Source organism: Acipenser ruthenus, chromosome 5, assembly GCF_902713425.1.
Source record: "Acipenser ruthenus chromosome 5, fAciRut3.2 maternal haplotype, whole genome shotgun sequence".
Lineage (NCBI taxonomy): Eukaryota > Metazoa > Chordata > Actinopteri > Acipenseriformes > Acipenseridae > Acipenser > Acipenser ruthenus.
The window spans coordinates 20,424,815-20,448,359 of record NC_081193.1 but is presented as its reverse complement, the minus strand read 5'-3'; the positions used below and the strand labels follow the sequence as shown (position 1 = coordinate 20,448,359).

Sequence of the window (23,545 nt, the reverse complement as noted above, 5' to 3'; positions counted from 1 at the left end):
TTTTATTTTTAAGCCGGTCTTTATTGTACGCCCTGTCTTTTAAAACATGTTCATGAACAATATTTGACAATAGGTTATTATTATTATTATTATTATTATTATTATTATTATTAGTATTACTACTATGTGTTTTAATTTAATGTTTAATATATAACAAGGGAGCCATGTAAAAAAAAAATGTGTTTGTGTGTGTATGTTGTTTTTATTATAATATATATATATATATATATATATATATATATATATATATATATATATATATATGATTTGCTATAAATCAGAATTGTATTCCTAAAGTTTTATATCAGTCTATTGATTGCTGTACTCCCAAACAGTTTCTATTAGATTAAAAATTAAGAAAACAATCAATAATATGAATTGTTGATCCGTTATAATCTGTAATCAGCGTTCTGATTTACTTAGAATGCTGAAAACCTAGTACTGTGTAAATTATTTTTATAACCCCTTGCATCTTATTTTACCCAGTTTTGATATAATTTTCAGTGTAACATTGAGTGAAGAATAAGCTTACAGGTTATTGTTTTGAGTGGAAGGTTTAACTGAACGATTTCCTGCTCGTTGTTGTCGCCTCTTCTCAGATACGACGATTCGCAAAGTAAAGAAGCCCAATAAACGCCTTTACTTGGCTCCATATACAACATGGGATATTAGGCTGAATAAACATAAAACCGAACTGTCTCCCGACTCTGCGTCAGTCCCATTTTTAAACCCATCAGAGAAAGGTTAAATGCACCGAATGTTTTCAGTACAAAAGACATATCGAACTGTGGAATATTAAAATAATATGAATTAAGGGATTAGTTTAATGTGACCAGCATCTAACGCCACAAGCGCCTTGCAGGAATAGCTTACTTATATTACATTGTATCAAATCACCGAATTATGTTTAGCGTATATGACCAACATAAAATTATATATATATATATATATATATATATATATATATATATATATATATATATATATATATATATATAATGTAAGTTGGAGTTCATTTAGTGTTAAAAAAAGATAAATAAATTAATATCCACGCCATAAAATACAACATAAACGGCAACATTTGGACACAGTCAAATGAACTGTAGCAAAATGAAAACGTATAAAGCAGATCTGAAAAGTGTAATTATTACATTGTGTATATCCTTAGTCTCTGTATTATTATTGTTAAAAATAAAAAGCCACAATTTTAATACATCATATGAAATATTTTGGATAGCTACCGAATATATGATATCATTGCAAGGTGATCTCATCAAAAACTTAAGCAATGAGATAGCACGTTGCAAACATATTTATGTAAGCTATTAAGAATGCTGCTCTGAAATCTCGCAAACTACCTATCTAAAACTAACCATAACGATTCAACGTCTTGATAAATGTATTTCTTATAAACAATTCCTAATAAAAGATAAATTCTAAATTTGGTCAAGTTGGGTTTTATTATTGGGCTACTCATATAGGCCTACTTCAAGTTCCATTTTGTTTTAATTAAAATTATATATATATATATATATATATATATATATATATATATATATATATATATAATCACAGAAAAAAAAACAGTAAGAAGATGTTGGCTACTTTTAAACATTAGTAGGCCTCTTAACCGTTTCCTCACAACTAATACTAATAGCCTAATATTACTACTACTACTACTACTACTGCTACTAATAATAATAATAATAATAATAAATTATAAACGAAAATATTAATTGCTTGTAAATAACCAACACGTGTTAGAGTTATTTTTGATTTTCATGGCAATTATTATTATTATTATTATTATTATTATTATTATTATTATAATGTTGTGATGGTTTTTCCTGTAAACAAACAGGTTGAGGCTGAATAAATCTGACAAGCCATTTCCTTATTACAGCTACCGGCTTTGATATAGGTGTAAACATTTGCAGATTTACGTAAAATCGCTCCATTTCAAATTGCCAAGCAATTAACTTCAGAGACTTCACTCATCTTGACTGATATGGCCGCCTCTGACCAATCAGAGACTGAGAATTCCACATCAAAGCAAGTTCAAGCCAACCAGAGTCCTCCTAAAATCTTTGCTGATGTCATCGGGGAAGTCGAGGACTATTTGTTGGCACCTAATCGAGGTGACCATCAGAAACAACTTAGCTGTCCATTGGGTGCTACGGGATTTTATTGGACGCACTTTCTTAAAGACTGAATCCCGAAAGTAGGTGGAAAGACTTGAAGTAAAATAACCACAACATATTGGGACTTTTGGAGAACTTTGACATCATGACTGCCACAGCGACAGAAAATTCTGGGAAGAGTGTCCAGTACAGAGTGGATCATCTTCTGAGTGCCGTGGAAAATGAACTGCAGGCTGGCAGCGAAAAGGGAGACCCCACTGAGCGAGAACTCAAAGTCAACCTGGACGAAAATGAACTGTGGAACAAGTTTAAGGAACTCACGAACGAGATGATTGTCACCAAGAATGGAAGGTATGAACATGTGCCTTTGGTAATAACCGGGCTGGGTACCACACATCATTATAGTAGGCTATTTGCATGTAGCTTATATTAATTGGTTTTCCCTAACTCAACAGCAAAACAATATTTTAACTAAATTCAAACAGGAGAACTATAGTTTCATATTTGGAGAAAACACATATTGGTTTGGATATATATATAGAGATAGATAGATAGATAGATAGATAGATAGATAGATAGATAGATAGATAGATATAGAGATAGATAGATCGATTTTATTAATAATAATAATAATAATAATAATAATAATAATAATAATAATAATAACCTTTTCAATTTAGCAGTAGAAGGTGATTTGCATTGAATCTTTGAAACGACTGCAGTGTAGGATAGAGAAAGTGAGTAATTGATTTTCAGTAGAGAAAGGGGATTTCTAGAAAACAATATTATCTTGGATTTATGCGTGCCCGCGAGGTGAACATTTTGATTACAGTTGAACATGGAAAACGTGGAAGGTTTCATGATGTTTGCGACATATTGATTCAAAATAAAACAATATGTCACTTCATTTGAACGATTGGTAATCGTTGCAATGCTGTACACGTAATACTAACAGAGCCCTATCTCGTGATTGTGTTATACAGGAGGATGTTTCCCGTTCTGAAGGTGAACGTGTCTGGCCTCGACCCCAATGCCATGTACTCTTTCCTGCTTGATTTCGTGGCTGCCGACAACCACCGGTGGAAGTACGTGAACGGGGAGTGGGTTCCAGGTGGTAAACCTGAACCACATGCCCCTAGCTGCGTCTACATTCACCCTGACTCTCCCAACTTCGGAGCCCACTGGATGAAAGCGCCCGTCTCCTTCAGTAAAGTCAAACTCACCAACAAACTCAACGGGGGTGGACAGGTCAGCGACGTTTCTTCTTATTCTAGAAATGCTGTAACCTTATTTTTATTAATGATGTATCATGCAAAAATGTGATTAGTTGAACTTTTTTATATTTTATAGGGGTAATGATAAAAAACGCCTTATTATTATTATTATTATTATTATTATTATTATTATTATTATTATTAAAACACAGTGCTAATATTTTGTATATATTTAACAAGGAGATTTACCCATTGAGACAGATACCTCATTTACAGGATGTCCTGATATTTTATACTACTCTAAATTTTTGCCCAATATTTCTAAGATAGTTTGGAAACACTTGCAGATTCTACATAATTCAGAGAAATTAAAAAAAGTATTTCTTAAGGCCCCAGTTGTAGCATTCAAAAGAGAAGCTAATTTAGGTGATATTTTAGTTCACAGTAAACATAAAAGAATCATTGACAAAATAGGTTCTACGAACATATGCACTAGTAGATGTAAAGTGTGTAAATACATAGACAAACGTAAAAATATAATTAAACATAAGAACACCACATATCCACTAAAAACTAATACCTACTGTAAAAATAGCAATGTTGTTTATGGAATAGCCTGTGAAAAATGTGATGAAATCAAATTTGTTGGAGAGACTGGAACTACTTTATATAAAAGAATTCAGAACCACCTTTCATTAATTAGAAATAAAAAAATGAATGAACCAATAGTACAGCACTTCACCAGTCAGGGACATGACATAAATGATGTAAAGTTTGTAGTATTAGAACAGCTCAAATTAGACAATGCGACATATAGAAGAATAAAAGAAAGTAAATGGATCAATAGACTGAACACGATTATGCCGGCGGGACTCAACAGAAAAGAATGAACTAATTAACTTCAATAAATATATAACATTTAAATAAATATACAAAATTCATTCAAAAGTTGTGCATGCTGATGCGCTGGGGAGGCCAAATCTAGACTGATCCTCAGAGCCAGCATTGCACGATATAATAAAAATATAAGTTTATATAAAGTAGTGTTAATTAGAATTAATACAGATTCAAAGATAGAAGTAAAAATGATGTCACAATATATAGAACACCATTACATCATGTAAGAATAAATCATGAATTTGAATGTAAACAATAACAAGTAGTTGTCATGCCGTCAAAAACCTATAAATACCTCCAATGTTTGGATTCAAACACAGGCTCCCTTGAGAAAGATATGTACAACATATCGAAACGTTGGGCAGCTGGCTCTTTGAGCTAAATATATATATATATATATATATATATATATATATATATATATATATATATATAAAGGATGTGTAGATCTGAGAGCATCATGCTATACTAAACACATGCCTCATTAATCCCACAGATCATGCTGAACTCTCTTCACAAGTATGAGCCCAGGATCCACATCGTGAGGGTTGGAGGTCCGCAGCGCATGATTACCAGCCATCCCTTCCCGGAAACACAGTTTATCGCAGTGACAGCATACCAGAACGAAGAGGTAGAGTAAGAACCAAAAAAACTTCTTGTTTTTTTTTTTTTAAATATGTTGCATCCTATTGAAATCTCTGCACAATTACAAAAACAGTTTTTGACCATCTTTTTCTTTTTTGTTTTTCTGCAGATTACAGCTCTCAAAATAAAATACAACCCATTTGCAAAGGCCTTCCTTGATGCCAAAGAAAGGTACGTTTTCTGTTCTATTTATATCTATAAAAACAAAAGTGCGATTATGTTATTCAGTTGTTTTTTGTTTTTCACGTAAGCAGGGGCGTGCACAAGGGGGTGGGGGTGGGGGTGGGGGTGGGGGTGTGTGGGGCAAGCAGGGGCACTGGCCCCTCCAATAATCATCTCCAAAATATTGATTTCTGCTTATGTATTGCGTTTGTCCTTTCTGTCACTCACAAACTGAACGTATTTCCTCATAACTTGCAGTTATGGACGCGCATGTACTCGGTTTGCACACGTCCCCTTAATGCTCGAGTCCAGCTGCAGTACTACAAGTAGTGGAAAACCCGCACATTTTTAAAATGATACTATTTTATGCTAAACTGAAAACCTGAAAACTGTTAATATACTAAAGGGAAAGCACTTGTGAAGCTGAATCAAGAATTTCAATGCAGAGTTCCTGAAATGCAGTGCGATTTATTTGTACACCACACTGAGCCTATTTTAACGCTCAGGAATCGGACAATGCAATGTCTTTGCCAGAACTCATGAAGGTCTGTAAAGACCATGACCCGGGACTTCTGTATCCAGATGAATTCGACCTACTGGTGCTTTTGGCCACGCTATCTGTTATTGCAACTGCAGAAGGACGTTTCAGTGTTAAAAAAAAACGCCACAGCGTATGAACTTTCATTGAATGGCAGTCACATTTTTATTCCTGCGCACGCCCTTGCGCGTAGGTAAATACTTTATTTGTTTCTAACCTGTGTTATTTTCTTCCTGCAGGAGTGATCACAAAGATGTCCTAGACGATGTAGGAGACAGTCAGCAGTCGGGGTATTCACAGTGTAAGTGATTTACCCTACTTGTTGAAACTGCAACACTGCAGTTTGTTTCATAAAGATGCTGTGCATTAAAAGCCTGTACTGTACTAAACAGGGCAGCAGTGTGGAGTAGTGGTTAGGGCTCTGGACTCTTGACCGGAGGGTCGTGGGTTCAATCCCAGGTGGGGGACACTGCTGTTGTACCCTTGAGCAAGGTACTTAACCTAAATTGCTCCAGTAAAAACCCAACTGTATAAATGGGTAATTGTATGTAAAAATAATGTGTAAAAAATAATGTAATTGTATGTAAAAATAATGTGATATCTTGTAACAATTGTAAGTCGCCCTGGATAAGCAGCTTCTGCTAAGAAATAAATAATAATAATAATAATAATAATAATAAACATTCCCCACCCTCTCTCCGCTAGGTGCATGGTTCATTCCTGGCACTAGTAGCTTGTGCCCTCCTGCAAACCCTCACCCCCAGTTTGGAGGGCCCCTGACCCTCTCATCCTCACATGGCTGCGACAGGTACTCAACACTGAGGAACCACCGTTCGGCCCCCTATCCCAGCCCTTACACCCACTCCCCAAGTAAGTCCCCAAGTAAGTCAAACAGCAGGCTGTTTTAGCGCCCAGCAGAAAGATTAGCAGGGCCTGGAGGAATGTCAGGCATGCCATTCTCTAGTCATCTCTTACTAAAGTCATAAACCAGGGACCTGGCAGCCAGGGAGACATGGAAGCTCTCTTCCAAAAGCAATGTGCTCCACCAAATAGATTAACATTTATTCATATGGCTCAGCAAATCAGTGTTGAAAAAGATTGAACGTATTTATTGAACTGAATTTAGTTTCAGGAGACAAGGTTTCAGGCCACTGCATGACACACCAGGGAGACTTGGAGTTTGATACAGCAAAGTAGGTCTCCCAGTCTCCTGGAGCCAAGTTGGAAGCCAATGTTCACAAATTTGCTTTGTGTTCCCTCAGCTTTAGAACAACATAAGCATCACATTGTGTGTCACCTACTAGTAACTTTATTTGAGACTGGGTTATGACTAGTTTGGCAAAGCCTTACTTTAAGTAAAATAGGGATAACTTTACAGATATTGCATTTGTTTACTGTATTTATAATATAAGAAATTATATTTTATTTTATTTTATTTATTTATTTTTAATCCTGAAATTGTTTATTGAAGAGCTGAATTACAGTAATGGTAACTCCCAATAAGAAACAGAAGTTGAAAATAAAAACTTAAAAATAAAAAGTAGTGAATGTAAAGGTTATTATTAAATGATGCATTATTTTATTTGTATTCGTAGTGATTAATGTATATGGTTGTTTTGCAGCAGGTTATACAGACAACTCCTCCGCCTGCCTCTCCATGCTGCAGACCCATGACAACTGGTCCAGTCTGCAGGTCCCCACGCACTCCAGCATGTTGCCCATGTCACACAGCGCTGGCACTGTCTCCAGCTCCAGGTATGTCTGCTCCGGCCATCTTCTCTCAGAGTGCCACTGCATTTTAACCGGCCTGTTTAATAGGTCTTGTTTACAGGCTTTATAGTGAAGCTTTTTGCAAAGAACAAGAAATTATTTGTTGCAGGTTTAAAGACATTTTTTAAAATACGGTTTTTAACTTTGTGCTTTTAAGGATATAAAAGGAGCAAAATCAAAAAGAAAAAGGTAATGTAGGTACACAAAAATGTGAATAACTGATAAAAAAAAATCTATTATTTCTACAATGACAGTCATATAGAAGGAATATTATGTTTTTTGGGTGGAAGCTGGTAGACTTACTGATTATGCAATGACAAACACGGCAGAACAACTATTACATTGTATAAACCAGTTTCAAATGAATTAGGGTTAAAACTGAAGTGTTTTTTTTTTTAAATCTCTGTTTACAGCCAGTACCCGAGCTTGTGGTCTGTCAGTAACAGCTCCATCACCCCAGTTTCCCAGTCTGGGGGCATGTCGAATGGACTGAGCTCCCAGTTCCTCCGCGGCTCCATGGCGCACTACCCGTCTCTCCCTCACTCTGTTCCAGCCTCCTCCGGATCACCGCTGTATGAAACCGGAGCTCCGACAGACTTGCACGACACGCAGTACGACACCTCATCCCAACACGGCCGGCTAGCCACCACATGGACCCCCATCACCCCCCCTTCCATGTAATGGAAATCACAAAACTCCACTTTCATCTCGACAATCTGCAGCATCCACTCATTTATTCTGTTGTGGCAAAAGGAGTTCGCCAAATAGGTCAAGAGGCTTTGAATTGTATTTGCCAACATTTTATGTAAATATGGAGTCAAATAAATTAAAATTGGTACTGTAGCAAAGGCAGTAAAATAATTCTATTCACCCTGTCAGGTTAGGTCGTGGCATGTATATCAGTGTGCCCACTTTTGGACAAACATTTGTATGGCTATATATTTATAAAAAATTATATTAAACCATAAACAAGCACATTCTGTTTGTGGTTTAGTAACGTCGATTACTTAAGACTAAAGAAAACTAAAAAACGGTTAGCATGTAATAGTTTCATGATAATTGCCTGAGGAATTTACTTTATCATCGATTAATGTTAATATTGATACTGTAGCGTTTGTTATAGTAAACACTGTACAACTGCCATGGTGTAACAGTAAGATGTCTTATTTGGGTGGTGCATCACACTCTGTACTTGACTATTCTGTTCTATCATGTGTCTTGTAGCTTGCTAGGTTTTTTTTAGCACAGCACTGTATGCTGCCTGTACAGTTCCCCTTTCTCTCCCCTTGTCAATATTGTAAATATTAATATAATCATGTTTATTTTATTTTTGCCTCATATCTGGGGTTATTGTGTAAATGTTTTACATTTGGAGAATGCTTCAACTATTCTGTAGAAAAAGTAATAAACTAAAAAGTGTTTAATGTATTTGCATTTTGTTAAGTAAAAAATATCACAATTAAAAAAAAAGACTGCATTTTTATTTCCTTCCCATTTAAAACCATCACTTTCACTATCAACTATTTGATAACCAAAAATAAAAAAATAAAAAAGTATCATAGCGGGTATGTATTGCCTTACGTCTTTTTCATATAAATAAGGTTTTTGCTTTTTACAAATTTTAGATACATTCCTAAATTTGAGGGTTGCCGCCAAACGTGTGTAAAGCAAGATGAAAACCAGAGCTCAGGTACCTTCGCACAAGAACATCCTGGCTCCCGGCGTGTGACAGGGTGGTCTGTGATATCCCTGGCGTGTGACAGGGTGGTCTGTGATATCCCGGCGTGTGACAGGGTGGTCTGTGATATCCCCAGTGTGTGACAGGGTGGTCTGTGATATCCCTGGCGTGTGACAGGGTGGTCTGTGATATCCCCAGCGTGAGACATGGTGGTCTGTGATATCCCCAGCGTGAGACAGGGTGGTCCGTGATATCCCTGGCGTGTGACAGGGTGGTCTGTGATATCCCCAGCGTGAGACATGGTGGTCTGTGATATCCCCAGCGTGAGACAGGGTGGTCCGTGATATCCCTGGCGTGTGACAGGGTGGTCTGTGATATCCCCAGCGTGAGACAGGGTGGTCTGTGATATCCCTGGCGTGTGACAGGGTGGTCTGTGATATCCCCAGCATGTGACAGGGTGGTCTGTGATATCCCCAGCGTGAGACATGGTGGTCTGTGATATCCCTGGCGTGTGACAGGGTGGTCTGTGATATCCCCGGCGTGTGACAGGGTGGTCTGTGATATCCCCAGCGTGAGACATGGTGGTCTGTGATATCCCCAGCGTGAGACAGGGTGGTCCGTGATATCCCTGGCGTGTGACAGGGTGGTCTGTGATATCCCCAGCGTGAGACATGGTGGTCTGTGATATCCCCAGCGTGAGACAGGGTGGTCCGTGATATCCCTGGCGTGTGACAGGGTGGTCTGTGATATCCCCTGTGTGAGACAGCGTGGTCTGTGATATCCCTGGCGTGTGACAGGGTGGTCTGTGATATCCCCAGCGTGTGACAGGGTGGTCTGTGATATCCCCAGCGTGTGACAGGGTGGTCTGTGATATCCCCAGCATGAGACAGGGTGGTCTGTGATATCCCCAGCGTGTGACAGGGTGGTCTGTGATATCCCTGGCGTGTGACAGGGTGGTCTGTGATATCCCCAGCGTGTGACAGGGTGGTCTGTGATATCCCTGGCGTGTGACAGGGTGGTCTGTGATATCCCCGGCGTGTGACAGGGTGGTCTGTGATATCCCCAGCGTGAGACAGGGTGGTCTGTGATATCCCCAGCGTGAGACAGGGTGGTCTGTGATATCCCCAGCGTGAGACAGGGTGGTCTGTGATATCCCCAGCATGAGACAGGGTGGTCTGTGATATCCCCAGCGTGAGACAGGGTGGTCTGTGATATCCCCGGCGTGTGACAGGGTGGTCTGTGATATCCCTGGCGTGTGACAGGGTGGTCTGTGATATCCCCGGCGTGTGACAGGGTGGTCTGTGATATCCCCAGCGTGTGACAGGGTGGTCCGTGATATCCCTGGCGTGTGACAGGGTGGTCCGTGATATCCCTGGCGTGTGACAGGGTGGTCTGTGATATCCCTGGCGTGTGACAGGGTGGTCTGTGATATCCCCGGCGTGAGACAGGGTGGTCTGTGATATCCCCGGCGTGTGACAGGGTGGTCTGTGATATCCCAGCGTGAGACAGGGTGGTCTGTGATATCCCTGGCGTGTGACAGGGTGGTCTGTGATATCCCCGGCGTGTGACAGGGTGGTCTGTGATATCCCCAGCGTGTGACAGGGTGGTCTGTGATATCCCGGTGTGTGACAGGGTGGTCTGTGATATCCCGGTGTGTGACAGGGTGGTCTGTGATATCCCCAGCATGAGACAGGGTGGTCTGTGATATCCCCGGCGTGAGACAGGGTGGTCTGTGATATCCCCAGCGTGAGACAGGGTGGTCTGTGATATCCCCAGCGTGAGACAGGGTGGTCTGTGATATCCCCAGCGTGTGACAGGGTGGTCTGTGATATCCCCAGCGTGTGACAGGGTGGTCTGTGATATCCCCAGCGTGAGACAGGGTGGTCTGTGATATCCCCAGCGTGTGACAGGGTGGTCTGTGATATCCCCAGCGTGTGACAGGGTGGTCTGTGATATCCCCAGCGTGAGACAGGGTGGTCTGTGATATCCCCAGCGTGAGACAGGGTGGTCTGTGATATCCCCAGCGTGTGACAGGGTGGTCTGTGATATCCCCAGCGTGTGACAGGGTGGTCTGTGATATCCCCGGCGTGAGACAGGGTGGTCTGTGATATCCCCAGCATGAGACAGGGTGGTCTGTGATATCCCTGGCGTGTGACAGGGTGGTCTGTGATATCCCTGGCGTGTGACAGGGTGGTCTGTGATATCCCCGGCGTGAGACAGGGTGGTCTGTGATATCCCCGGCGTGAGACAGGGTGGTCTGTGATATCCCTGGCGTGTGACAGGGTGGTCTGTGATATCCCCAGCGTGTGACAGGGTGGTCTGTGATATCCCCAGCGTGTGACAGGGTGGTCTGTGATATCCCTGGCGTGTGACAGGGTGGTCTGTGATATCCCCAGCGTGAGACAGGGTGGTCTGTGATATCTCCAGCGTGAGACAGGGTGGTCTGTGATATCCCCAGCGTGTGACAGGGTGGTCTGTGATATCCCTGGTGTGTGACAGGGTGGTCTGTGATATCCCTGGCGTGTGACAGGGTGGTCTGTGATATCCCCAGCGTGTGACAGGGTGGTCTGTGATATCCCCGGTGTGTGACAGGGTGGTCTGTGATATCCCGGCGTGTGACAGGGTGGTCTGTGATATCCCCGGCGTGAGACAGGGTGGTCTGTGATATCCCCAGCGTGAGACAGGGTGGTCTGTGATATCCCCGGCGTGAGACAGGGTGGTCTGTGATATCCCGGCGTGTGACAGGGTGGTCTGTGATATCCCCAGCGTGTGACAGGGTGGTCTGTGATATCCCCAGCGTGAGACAGGGTGGTCTGTGATATCCCCGGCGTGAGACAGGGTGGTCTGTGATATCCCCAGCGTGAGACAGGGTGGTCTGATATCCCCGGCGTGTGACAGGGTGGTCTGTGATATCCCCAGCGTGAGACAGGGTGGTCTGTGATATCCCCAGCGTGAGACAGGGTGGTCCGTGATATCCCCAGCGTGAGACATGTGGTCCGTGATATCCCTGGCGTGTGACAGGGTGGTCTGTGATATCCCTGTTGCAGTTACAGCTGGGATACTGATGCCTCTTTAAATTGTTGCTTCTACACGTTATGGTCAACCAACTAAGGGCTAACTGCACTAAGTCTTAAAATGGTGCCTACTTTATTTTCTACTACAGTAGTTCCTAACAAGGGTACCACATATTTTAAAGCAGTCAGTGAAGAGTGTATACACAGTACAGTAAAAAATATACTGTACTTATAAACCTATAGAAGCCATTGTAACACACCCTGTGGAATCTTGTTGTAATCCAGCCAAGCATCAGAGCATTAAACCCCATTGAAGAAATGAAATATTATGGCATTTATGGTCACTGAACAGAAGCCTGCTGCACTGGGAAATGCACTCCTGCAGAAAAGGTGTCAGTGATTTATCTTAGAGAGCCACCAAATTGCTGTGCAAGCCGCAGTGTTGTCTGAAGCTATTAGCTGCTGTGTTTGATGAAGAGGCTGAGGGGTCACAGCTGGTTCGTTTGTGGATAGCTGAGCAGGCACGGAAAGCACACAGACTTTATTTAACTCATCTGGAGGGAATGCTCTTACTTTCAGGCCCTTCAATAATGGGGTGCCATACATCATCTCCACCAATCAACCTCCGACTCCCAGGGCACCAACAGGCTTTGTGTAACAAAGAGAGACAGAGACAGACAGAGCAGGCACATTTAGAACACAGAACCAGGGAGAACCGCAATCGGACTGAAATATGGGCTGTCCGATTAAAAACAAGGCCAGACGAGCAACAAAGGTGAAGTCAGCTAAGTTTTTTTTTATTTCTCTCCAGATGTATTTTCTTTCAGTTGCTTTTACTGGGGTAGCAGTATTACCAGCGTGCTGTCTGACTGAATTCTACCTACAGATCCTGTGCTGTCTGAGGGAGTATCCCAACATGATCTAATATACTGTCTAAAACCTGGGCTACTGGGCTAAAACAGACCCTTCATCCACAATTCAGAGGTTGTTTTTGTAGTAATACCAAAAGCAGCTTTGAAAATTGAAAGACAAACATTTTGATAGATTCAAAAAGACACTCAGTCAAAACATTTGTTATTCCACCCTACAAACATAAGTAAGCTACTGAACCCTGGAGGTTAGACACCAGTATGAACTTCCCCACCTGTACTCATGAGGCGTCAGACCAGTAGGGTTGCTGAAGTGTTAGAAGGTGAACTAACCCCAGACGATTTTCCTCCCTAACCCTTTGTGATTGCAAAGACCAATGTAGCACTCCTGTCCCTGTGGACCCGCAGACAATATTGGCAAAGTACAATCAGATTATTAGACATACATGGTAAATAGCACGGCATTCAAGCCAAGATTTACTACATTAATTTATTAGCTTATTGTCCTTTTAAGAATATGCTAGAAAAGTGTTACTTTCACTTCACAGATCCAGTGCTTGTAAATGTAAATGACTGGGCTCCCTGAGTAGATGTTGGCCTTGTTTTTTGTCCCTGTTTATCTTTAAAGAGTGTGAATAAAGATTCACATAGCTTATATTCAGTGGTGTTTGTCTGCTGACAGCGTGTAGAACAACGTTTATTACATTTTCCCAGCATCAGTTAAGGATAAACTGTACAGATCCATGTATGAGAAGTAAATTAAAGTTGTTTTTTTTTTTTTTCTAAGGAACTCATCTGTAACAGTTCTGTTTCAGTTCCCACTCCATACCTGTAGTGGAGACCTTTGTAGTCTCAAAAGCTAGTGTATCTTAGATAAATACTCACTTGATCCTATTAAAATGTATCGGTGGTTGTACTTCTAAGTCAATAATTAAAACACATATTTTACACACTTTAGCAGGAACTCCCCATTATATCGTTTAGAGCACAGTGAGTTACTCAGGATGATTTGTCATAGAGGATGAAGCTCTTTTAGGAACATCCGTCACATTGCTTTCACAAGCTTGCGTTTTTCCCTCCTGGTTAATCCCAAGATCTGGCTCAATAACCTGAGCACTGTGTGCTTTCTTCTTATGAGCAAATTCTGCTACATAGGTGTGGAATTACATCCCTCTCAAGTGCCTGAAATCTCAGAACCTGAGCTGCTACTGGGAGAGCCTCTATGAATTCCAGCCTGGACCCTTCACAGCCAAATAGAAAAACAAAATGATTGTGATTAACCTTTGCAGATGATCCTGTCAGAGGAAATGCCAAAAGCTCTTTGACAAATATCCTAATTGTTTAAAAGAGGTTATTATTGCTAAAGGTGCCCAACTAGCTATTGATTTCATTTTCCTTGTCAGGGTATGAATACTTTTGAATTAGCATTCTTTGAGTTTTGCAAAAAATAATTAAAATAAAAAAATGCTGAATTAAATAATTGTATACCACTATTACTTGTAACTTTTCTTCCTCATCCACAAAAGCAAAAGTTTTGCTACAAAGATGTTTCCTATAATATTTGTTTTTAAGAAATCTCTAGAAATTATACATTTCCATTGAGGTATGTAAAATTTTGACTACAAATGTATACAGCACTAAGATATTTGTGCCAAAAATGCTCTCAAATATTTATGGCTTTACAGTATATAAAATAATATTTCCTATCCAACCTTGCCTCTCTTATTATTTTGACTGACTCAAATATTAAATATGTACTGCAGACTCAGCTCACAGTGGAAAATGAAATGCCCCTCGGGAAGACTGTTACTGTCTGTAAAAATAGTCTTCACTTGGAGCAATAATTTTCCACTATGGTCCTCCTTAGTCCATATTTACTATATATATATATATATATATATATATATATATATATATATATATATATATATATATAGTAGGGGTGGGCACCAATATCGACATTTTTATATGATATCAATATCGTTCGATATCAATATTAATTTCCATATCGCGATATCCTGCGATTTAAAATCACGTAGGATCGCAGAGACATACTTTGTATTGCTAACACTGCTAAAAATACAAACGAAGTATAATCAAATGTATTTCAAACATTCAATAGCTATAAATCAAGAAAAACAACAAATCCACAACCTGTGTCCCCTCTCTCGTGTGCTCTACTCCCGTTTCTTCACCTGTTTCTTCTCCCCGGTCAATCCCTTACCGGAAACTGTATCCTGTTTTCAAAAAGTGCGCGCATCAACTAATTAAAAAGACGATCCTGTTTCTTAAAGGGATACACAGCGGTTTTTTTGCCTTGTCAGGCAAAAGGTATCAAACGCTATTTGCATGCTGCATTAAACACTATTGGGATTGTTTTGAGATATGTGCATAAATTAAATGTACTTTTAAAACATCAAAACACATCTCAAAATTATGCAACATTCAGCATGACACTTGCTTTTAGAGGTGTCGTGTGTCAGCCATTGGCTGTAGTCTGCGCAGTAAAGTATAGAAATATTTCGTTTTTGAGGTGGCTGATGATGGCATGGAATAGTAAAACAATATAACAAGACCTTGTTTTTCTCCATGGATATTGTGAAGCAAAGCACCACTAAGTTAAAGTAAGTTATTGTTTTTCATATGGAAATATCCGTTTTAACGTCTATATATGTATATATGTTTCATATTGAAATTATGATATTATATTTTTCTGTGTTTTGGAAGACTTCGATATTATCAATAACAATTTTCATATCGTTGCCCACCCCTAATATATAGTCCAACGTGCTATCATTTTTATAGAGAAAAGCAGACCTATGGCACGGGGGATTGATTCGATTGATAGGGTTCTACGGGGTTTTTCGCTGGTTTTATTTGGGCTGTGATAGGAGGCTGACTCCCAAGTGGGAAGGGAAGGATTAAGTAGGCACGCTTGGGGTTCGCCTGGGCAGAGTTAGTTAGGTAGTGATGAGGTCAGACTGGTACACTATTACACGAACGTGAATTCAGTATCCTGTATTTTTAACATGAGCTCTAATATTCATGTTCACCACGCTGGTGAACTATGATTAATAAGTGGAGGTGAAACGTACAGAAACGTGGCGTGAAAGCATGACTCACTGCAGAATGCAGATATAAATAGAAGTGGGAGGGGTTTTTCAGACTGAAGAAATAGAAAGTTATTCATACTGCAGCTCGGAAAGTTACATTTAGGTGCTAGCTTCGAAAAAAAGCTTATTACAGGGCGCTCTTTTTTTGCATTCCTTGGTCATCTGCCAAAATTCGATTATTAATAAAATCACATTTAAATTATTCCAGTATATTCTGTTTTAGATATGTCTAGGGATGAAGAGGGATTTGTTCCTATAAATATTGCTCGGGTGTACTGTACTGTAAACCTTGAAAGTGAACCGCCGACAGGTATAAAACCTGCCTAAGATACAGCATGCGATTCAGTGGAGCTCTACCACCATCTAGTGTCTGTAGTGGTACAATTCATTTACAGTATGTGTTTGGTTTATTATTTACAAAATTGCATAACGTTTTAAGTATGGCATCTCAGGGCCAGGATGATTGACATGAGGCCTGGATAGATAGATAATTTGCTATTTGTAATCACCCATTAGTGTATAAAGCTGCAGCAATAATGAATAAACATCATCATACTGTAACTGCACAGCCGCTCAATGTAAAGTCAAATACTAAAATGTCAGAAACTCTTTGTTAATCTTTAGTGACTTTAACTATACAGTTAAACCTTGCTTAAAATATCAATTCCAATTCCGATTTCTCTGAAGGAATTGGAATTAGAATTAGGAATTGATTTTTGAAAGGAATTAAAAATGGAATTGAAAAACAGGAATTGACCCCAACCCTGGTCCTGTACTTAAATTGAGGTTTGGCAAGGATGTGGTTAAAATCTATACACCTTTATTTACAAAACTAAACACACACAATATATACACAATTACATGTGTGGAACCTCAGTTCTGAGATCCTATATGATGTAATCAAGGATGTCCGTTGAAATGTGTTGAATAAAATTAGCTCTAAAATTAATATACAGTATGTATTATATAAGGTCCACTTATCCACATTTTCTAAGGTGAAATGTCTTTCAAAGCATACATATACTGTGTAACTAAATCCCTCCCCTGGATAATTCTTCAAAGTGTGTAAGGTATAATCGATCATTTGCATTGCTATGCTGCTGTGCAGAATTACCTGCTAAATCAGAGGGAAGTGAGTGGGCAAATACAGGGGTTTTACGTGTTCAATTGGTTTATATTGAGGATTGCTGGCTGATTGTTGGAGATGCAGTTGAATATGAGTTGAAGGACAGGCTACCATTTATAAACCTGAATAAAACAGCTTTTATCATTGTGTGCTTAGCTGTTGAAATTAAGCTCAGAGAAATCTCTAGAAAATGGGAATGCGTTCAAGGCCTGACTGAAAAGCCAATTTTTAAAGCAGATATTATTTCTAATACTAGAAACTAGAACCAGTGCTGTGGTGTTTCTGCCCTCAGATTCCACACGCTACCACAGAATGTACATTGGTGTGTGTGTGTGTGTGTGTGTGTGTGTGTGTGTGTGTGTGTGTGTGTGTGTGTGTGTGTGTGTGTGTGTGTTTCATTATCCAAAAACCAACAAAAGGCCAAAACAAGTATCACTGGGGTGGGAATATCTTTTGACATTGCATCAGATGCTCCATGCAAAACCACTGATTTAGTCCTTCACCTTTTTCAAATACAATAAAATATACCTTTATAGTGCCTTATGTGATAATAAAAAGCAAGTGGAGTAGCTGAAAGGTTTATTAATCAATCAATCAAGCTTTATTTTATGTAGCGCCTTTCATAGTGGACAACCATCACGAAGCGCTTTACAAGATAGTGAGGAACAATGCATTTAATACATTAAATACAGTGAGATACAGGGCATAGTACATTAAATACAAACAGTAAAAAAAACAATGCAAATACATTAAATACAGGCATATTACATTAAATATAAGGCTAGGATGTGAATTCTAAACATTGTGGATGCGTGCGTCATACAGAATCATACGAATAAGATGGGATGAAAAACCTTATAGAAAAGTTAGAATAAGTACCATTTGATACTGTTCAGATGCCAATTTACTGAGGAACCAGTAGATCTTAAAAGAGCATAGAATTACTGGCAACAGCAACACAAAAGATAGGAACTTACATTGATCTTGATACTGTATAGGGTCTTTGTGATACCATCAATCTGGCTGCCCAGGTGCTATCATTGTCAAAGCAGTGCATTTCAGTTATTTTGGAAGACCACTAAGCTAACTTGGCAAAAAAAGAAATGTGTGCCCTTCAAATCGCGTGAGCAATAATGTAGATTATTCTTAGATAGCAAAATAGTAAGAAATTGTCTTGTGCAATTGCTTACAGACATCTGTAACTAACAGTATACACAATCACCTGTAATGAGACAGTTAGCCAGCAGGGGGCAACAAAGTCATGTCCATAGCCCAGCCTGTATCCTGATTCCATTCCAAGCACCTCAAAAAGCAAATTGGTTTTTATTGGTCAGTCCTGGAACTTCAGCACCTTTTATTGGCAGTGCTGTTCTTGACATCATCCAAAAAATTCAGAGATGACAGGCACGTCATTACTGCGGCTCATATTAAAACAAAAAAGACAACTTGTTGCTAAAGAAGCAGCAACAGTCATGATTATCATATTTTATTATTAAAACCAGCCTTTGAAAAAACATCTTTAAAGATTCATGTACTGCAGACAACACTGCTAACTGACTCCCAATTGCCTTCAAATCCCTTGTAGTATTTCTACCTAATTCAAGACTTTAAAAGTACAGTGCATTCCTGTCATAACCAACACAAACAGTAAACCAAAAGGAAATGAGCTCATTTTAAGTTGCTGTGTACAGTAAGCACTGAGCTTACAACCAAGTATAGCAGCTATTGATATGTGGCTCAAAATAACAAAAGCTCAGGGCTAGAGGGATAAAGAGGGCAGGGCATTGATACTGAAGGCTCGTTCAATATCTTTAAAATAAATAATGTCATTCAGATAGCACAGTTACTCCATCAAGTCTGTGAATTCAATATAAGTGTGCCACCCGAAGGAAATGACTTCACTGGAACAGATTCATGGCATTACTCTTAGTTTACATTTTTTCTGGTACTGTATTTTGATTTGAAATGTATCAACATGTTTTTTTCCCCCCCGAGTAATGCTGGAAAAGGTGGTCATCACATCTTGTGTTTGCTGTTGCATATTTCCATATGGGTGTGTAAAACAAAAGTTGCTCCACAGGTACCAGACACACATAGCTTTCAGGTGCTTGTGTTGGTTCCTGGCCCCCTTCAGACATAAGAACATAAGAAGAACATAAGAAAGTTTACAAACGAGAGGAGGCCATTCAGCCCATCTTGCTCGTTTGGTTGTTAGTAGCTTATTGATCCCAGAATCTCATCAAGCAGGTTCTTGAAGGATCCCAGTGTGACAGCTTCAACAACATTACTGGGGAGTTGGTTCCAGACCTTCACAATTCTCTGTGTAAAAAAGTGCCTCCAATTTTCTGTTCTGAATGCCTCTTTATCTAATCTCCATTTGTGACCCCTGGTCCTTGTTTCTTTTTTCAGGTCGAAAAAGTCCCCTGGGTCGACATTGTCTATAATTTTTGGGATTTTGAATGTTTGAATCAGATCGCCGCGTAGTCTTCTTTGTTCAAGACTGAATAGATTCAATTCTTTTAGCCTGTCTGCATACGACATGCCTTTTAAACCCGGGATAATTCTGGTTGCTCTTCTTTGCACTCTTTCTAGAGCAGCAATATCCTTTTTGTAACGAGATGACCAGAACTGAACACAATATTCTAGGTGAGGTCTTACTAATGCATTGTAAAGTTTTAACATTACTTCCCTTGATTTAAATTCAACACTTCTCACAATATATCCAAGCATCTTGTTCCCCACATTGTCTAGATGAAGACATTTCTGAGTCAACATAAACTCCTAGGTCTTTTTCATAGTTCCCTTCTTCAATTTCACTATCTCCCATATGATATTTATAATGCACATTTTTATTGCCTGCATGCAATACTTTACACTTTTCTCTATTAAATGTCATTTGCCATGTGTCTGCCCAGTTCTGAATGCTGTCTAGATCATTTTGAATGACCTTTGCTGCTGCAACAGTGTTTGCCACTCCTCCTATTTTTGTGTCGTCTGCAAATTTAACAATGCGCACTGTACCAGAATCTAAATCATGAATGTAGATTAGGAATAGCAGATGACCTAATACTGATCCCTGTGGTACACCACTGGTTACCTCACTCCATTTTGAGGTTTCTCCTCTGATCAGTACTTTCTGTTTTCTACATGTTAACCACTCCCTAATCCATGTGCATGCATTTCCTTGAATCACTACTGCATTCGCTTTGAGAATTAATCTTTTATGCAGGACTTTGTCAAAAGCTTTCTGTAAATCTAAATAAACCATGTCGTATGCTTTGCAATTATCCATTGTCAATGTTGCATCCTCAAAAAAGTCAAGCAGGTTAGTTAGACACAATCTCCCTTTCCTAAAACCATGCTGACTGTCTCCCAGGATATTGTTACCATATAGGTAATTTTCCATTTTAGATCTTATTATAGTTTCCATAAGTTTACATATAATAGAAGTCAGACTTATTGGTCTGTAGTTACCTGGTTCGGTTTTGTCTCCCTTTTTGTGGATCGGTATTACGTTTGCAATTTTCCAGTCTGTCGGTACAACCCCTGTGTCAAGAGACTGTTGCATGATCTTGGTTAGCGGTTTGTAAATAACTTCTTTCATTTCTTTGAGTACTATTGGGAGGATCTCATCCAGCCCAAGGGATTTGTTTATTTTAAGAGCTCCTAGTCCCTTTAACACTTCTGCCTCTGTTATGCTAAAGTTATTTAAAACTGGATAGGAACAGGTCGACATGTGGGGCATGTTGTCCGTGTCCTCCTTTGTAAAAACCTGTGAAAAGTAATCATTTAATATATTTGCTTTTTTTTTTTCTTCGTCTATGATTTTACCATTTGTGTCTCTTAGACATTTAACCTCCTCTTTGAATGTTCTCTTGCTGTTATAATATTGGAAAACATTTTGGAATTGGTTTTAGCCCCCTTAGCAATGTTGATTTCTATCTCTCGCTTGGCCTTTCTAACTTCCTTTTTGACTTGTGTTTGCAGTTCCAAGTACTCTTTCTGTGTACTTTGTTTTTAGTCCCTTTTAAACGCTCTGAAAAGCGTCTTTTTTCACTGAATATTTTTTTTAATTGATCTATTAAACCATATTGGCCATTTTGTTTAAGATTTAGATTTGTATACTTTTGGGATGTAATTGTTTTGCGCCTCTAGTACTACATTTTAAAAAAACAGCCATCCTTTTTCTGTGGATGTTTTCTCTATTTTACTCCAATCTACTTCTGTTAGTCTCTGTTTCATACCTTCATAGTTTGCTTTTCTAAAATTTTAAATCTTAGCTTTAGTCATTACTTTTGGGGTTTTAAAAACACTTCAAATGAGACCATTTTGTGGTCTGAGTTTGCCAATGGCTCTCTGACCTCTGTTTTAGTTATTCTGTCTTCGTTATTTGAAAAGACTAAATCAAGGCATGCCTCCCCTCTAGTCGGCGCATTGACAAATTGCGTTAGGAAGCAGTCATTTGTCATTTCCACCATTTCAATTTCGTCCATCGTGCTCCCCACCGGGTTTTCCCATTTTATACAGGGGAAGTTGAAATCCCCCATTAGTATTGGCTTCTCCTTTTCTACATGCATTTCGAATGTCATTGTATAACAGATTATTTTGTTCAGCGTCTGAATTTGGCGGTCTATAGCATGCTTCTATTATTATGCCCTTTGAATTTTTGTCCATTATTCTGACCCATAAATGCAGCCTCTTTTTTAGAGCAGCAGGCAAGCATTGACTCTGGTCTCGTTCCAGACAATTCCTGCAAGTAATTCATATAGAAAGTAAACTGTAGGCCTGGGTGGTACCACTAATTGTTATATATGTCATTAAGCTTCAGTAATTTAATATCATATCATACTAATACCAGTTATATGTCATCCTTCATGCACTGGAATGCCAGGACGCTTTACAAAAGTAGCGCCTATAAAACTAAATGTTAGTAAAAACTCAAATCGAAAAGAGAAATCATCAGCCAACATTTAAAATACCCTCTATCTCTGCACTACTGATTATATTAGGGAGAGAATTCCAGAGCTGTGGAGCACAGCAGATAAAAGGCTGGCATCATTGCAGCTCTTTAATCTAAGTCTGGGGATTACCTGTGTCGTGTTAGTTTGTGGTACATGTTAAAATGTTATACACCGTGTAGTACTTGCCCGAGCATGTTCCACTTTCTGATGATATACCACATTCTGACGATGTACCACTTTCTGACACTGTACCACTTTCTGACGGCGTACCGCTTTCTGACAACATATCACTTTCTGGCGGTGTATCAGTTTTTGACACGTACCACTTTCTGACATGTACCGCTTTCTGGTGTGTACCATTTTCTGACGTGTGCCATTTTCTGACGTGTACCGCTTTCTGACAGTGTACCGCTTTCTGACAATGTACCACTTTCTGATGATGTACCACTTTCTGTATCACATTCTGGCCCTACACCGGTACCAAAAGATGAGTATTTGCTGATCTAAAATACGGTCAAGAACATGGGGGGGCATTGCCTTGTTAACCCTTTTGACAAGGCAGGGAGTACCAACGTACCGGTACATTCCGCAACTTTAAACTTGAATTTCTGAGCCTACAAAACCCCTGATCACATAATATTGTAACACTAGGTTTCCGTAACACCTTTTATTGGTCTCTTGTGCCCTCTGCCAGATATTGTCTGAATTACATATAATTATCCCAGTCACACAAATGTCATCAGTGTTTGTAAACCGGCGAAAATTGCTCAGTGAGAAAGAAGTATTATTAATAATACTGAATTCAGATTCCGATTTAAATTCAAATACTTACAATTCTTCCACTGAATCGGATGTCAGTGAAGACATAAGTGAAGAATATTTACCATCAACATCAAGTGACAGCAAAGAGGCGTCGCCAAGCTCTATGCGTTGCTCCATGCTTCAAGAACTATCATACGCTGAAGCATTAGACACTCTCACTCCCTGCGCCCCCACAACCTGTTTACCCAGATATGATTTTTCTCTCTCTCTCTCTTTCTCTCTCTCTCTCTCAATGGGACATGTTGTTGTGGTTGTTCCACCCCATTGTTTATTGTTTTATTCATTTAGTCAAAACCTTTCTCTGAGTTTTCTAGATGTTGTCTGTTTATAGTTTACTTTGTGTGTTATCTGTAAGACCAGAAGCAAAGAGTTATGTTAATCAACACGGGAAGAAACATATCTAACAGTTTTTATAGATTAAGCAACTCTTAACACAATCAGAAGATTGTTTGTACAAAGTGCAATGCCTCATTGGGTTTAGTTTTGTCAGAATAACATAAACACAAATGTGCTGTGCAAATTATTTGTATTAAAAAAAAAAAAAAAAAAAAAATGTTGGTGGAAATCCGGTCCGAGTGTTTCCACTCAAACACCT

At 39.3% G+C, this 23,545-nt stretch overlaps 1 protein-coding gene across 1 annotated transcript; it reads left to right on the top strand.

Moving 5' to 3' along the window:
* Nucleotides 1-1,920: 1,920 nt before the first annotated feature.
* LOC117402216 (T-box transcription factor T) lies at nt 1,921-8,818 on the top strand. Its single transcript, XM_034003136.2, has 8 exons — nt 1,921-2,492; nt 3,125-3,389; nt 4,749-4,883; nt 5,007-5,068; nt 5,837-5,898; nt 6,303-6,467; nt 7,220-7,352; nt 7,781-8,818. The coding sequence occupies exons 1-8, from the start codon at nt 2,287-2,289 to the stop codon at nt 8,046-8,048; spliced, it is 1,296 nt and encodes a 431-aa protein (XP_033859027.1). The 5' UTR covers nt 1,921-2,286; the 3' UTR covers nt 8,049-8,818.
* The last annotated feature ends 14,727 nt before the right edge of the window (nt 8,819-23,545 follow it).

What these genes read in the sequence shown, in the direction of transcription:
- LOC117402216 (XM_034003136.2), top strand. Translation starts at nt 2,287, where the DNA reads ATGACTGCCACAGCGACAGAAAATTCTGGGAAGAGTGTCCAGTACAGA. An exon ending in CAGCATACCAGAACGAAGAG is followed by an intron (nt 4,884 to 5,006) that starts GTAGAGTAAGAA and finishes GTTTTTCTGCAG; the next exon opens with ATTACAGCTCTCAAAATAAA. An exon ending in TTCCTTGATGCCAAAGAAAG is followed by an intron (nt 5,069 to 5,836) that starts GTACGTTTTCTG and finishes TTCTTCCTGCAG; the next exon opens with GAGTGATCACAAAGATGTCC.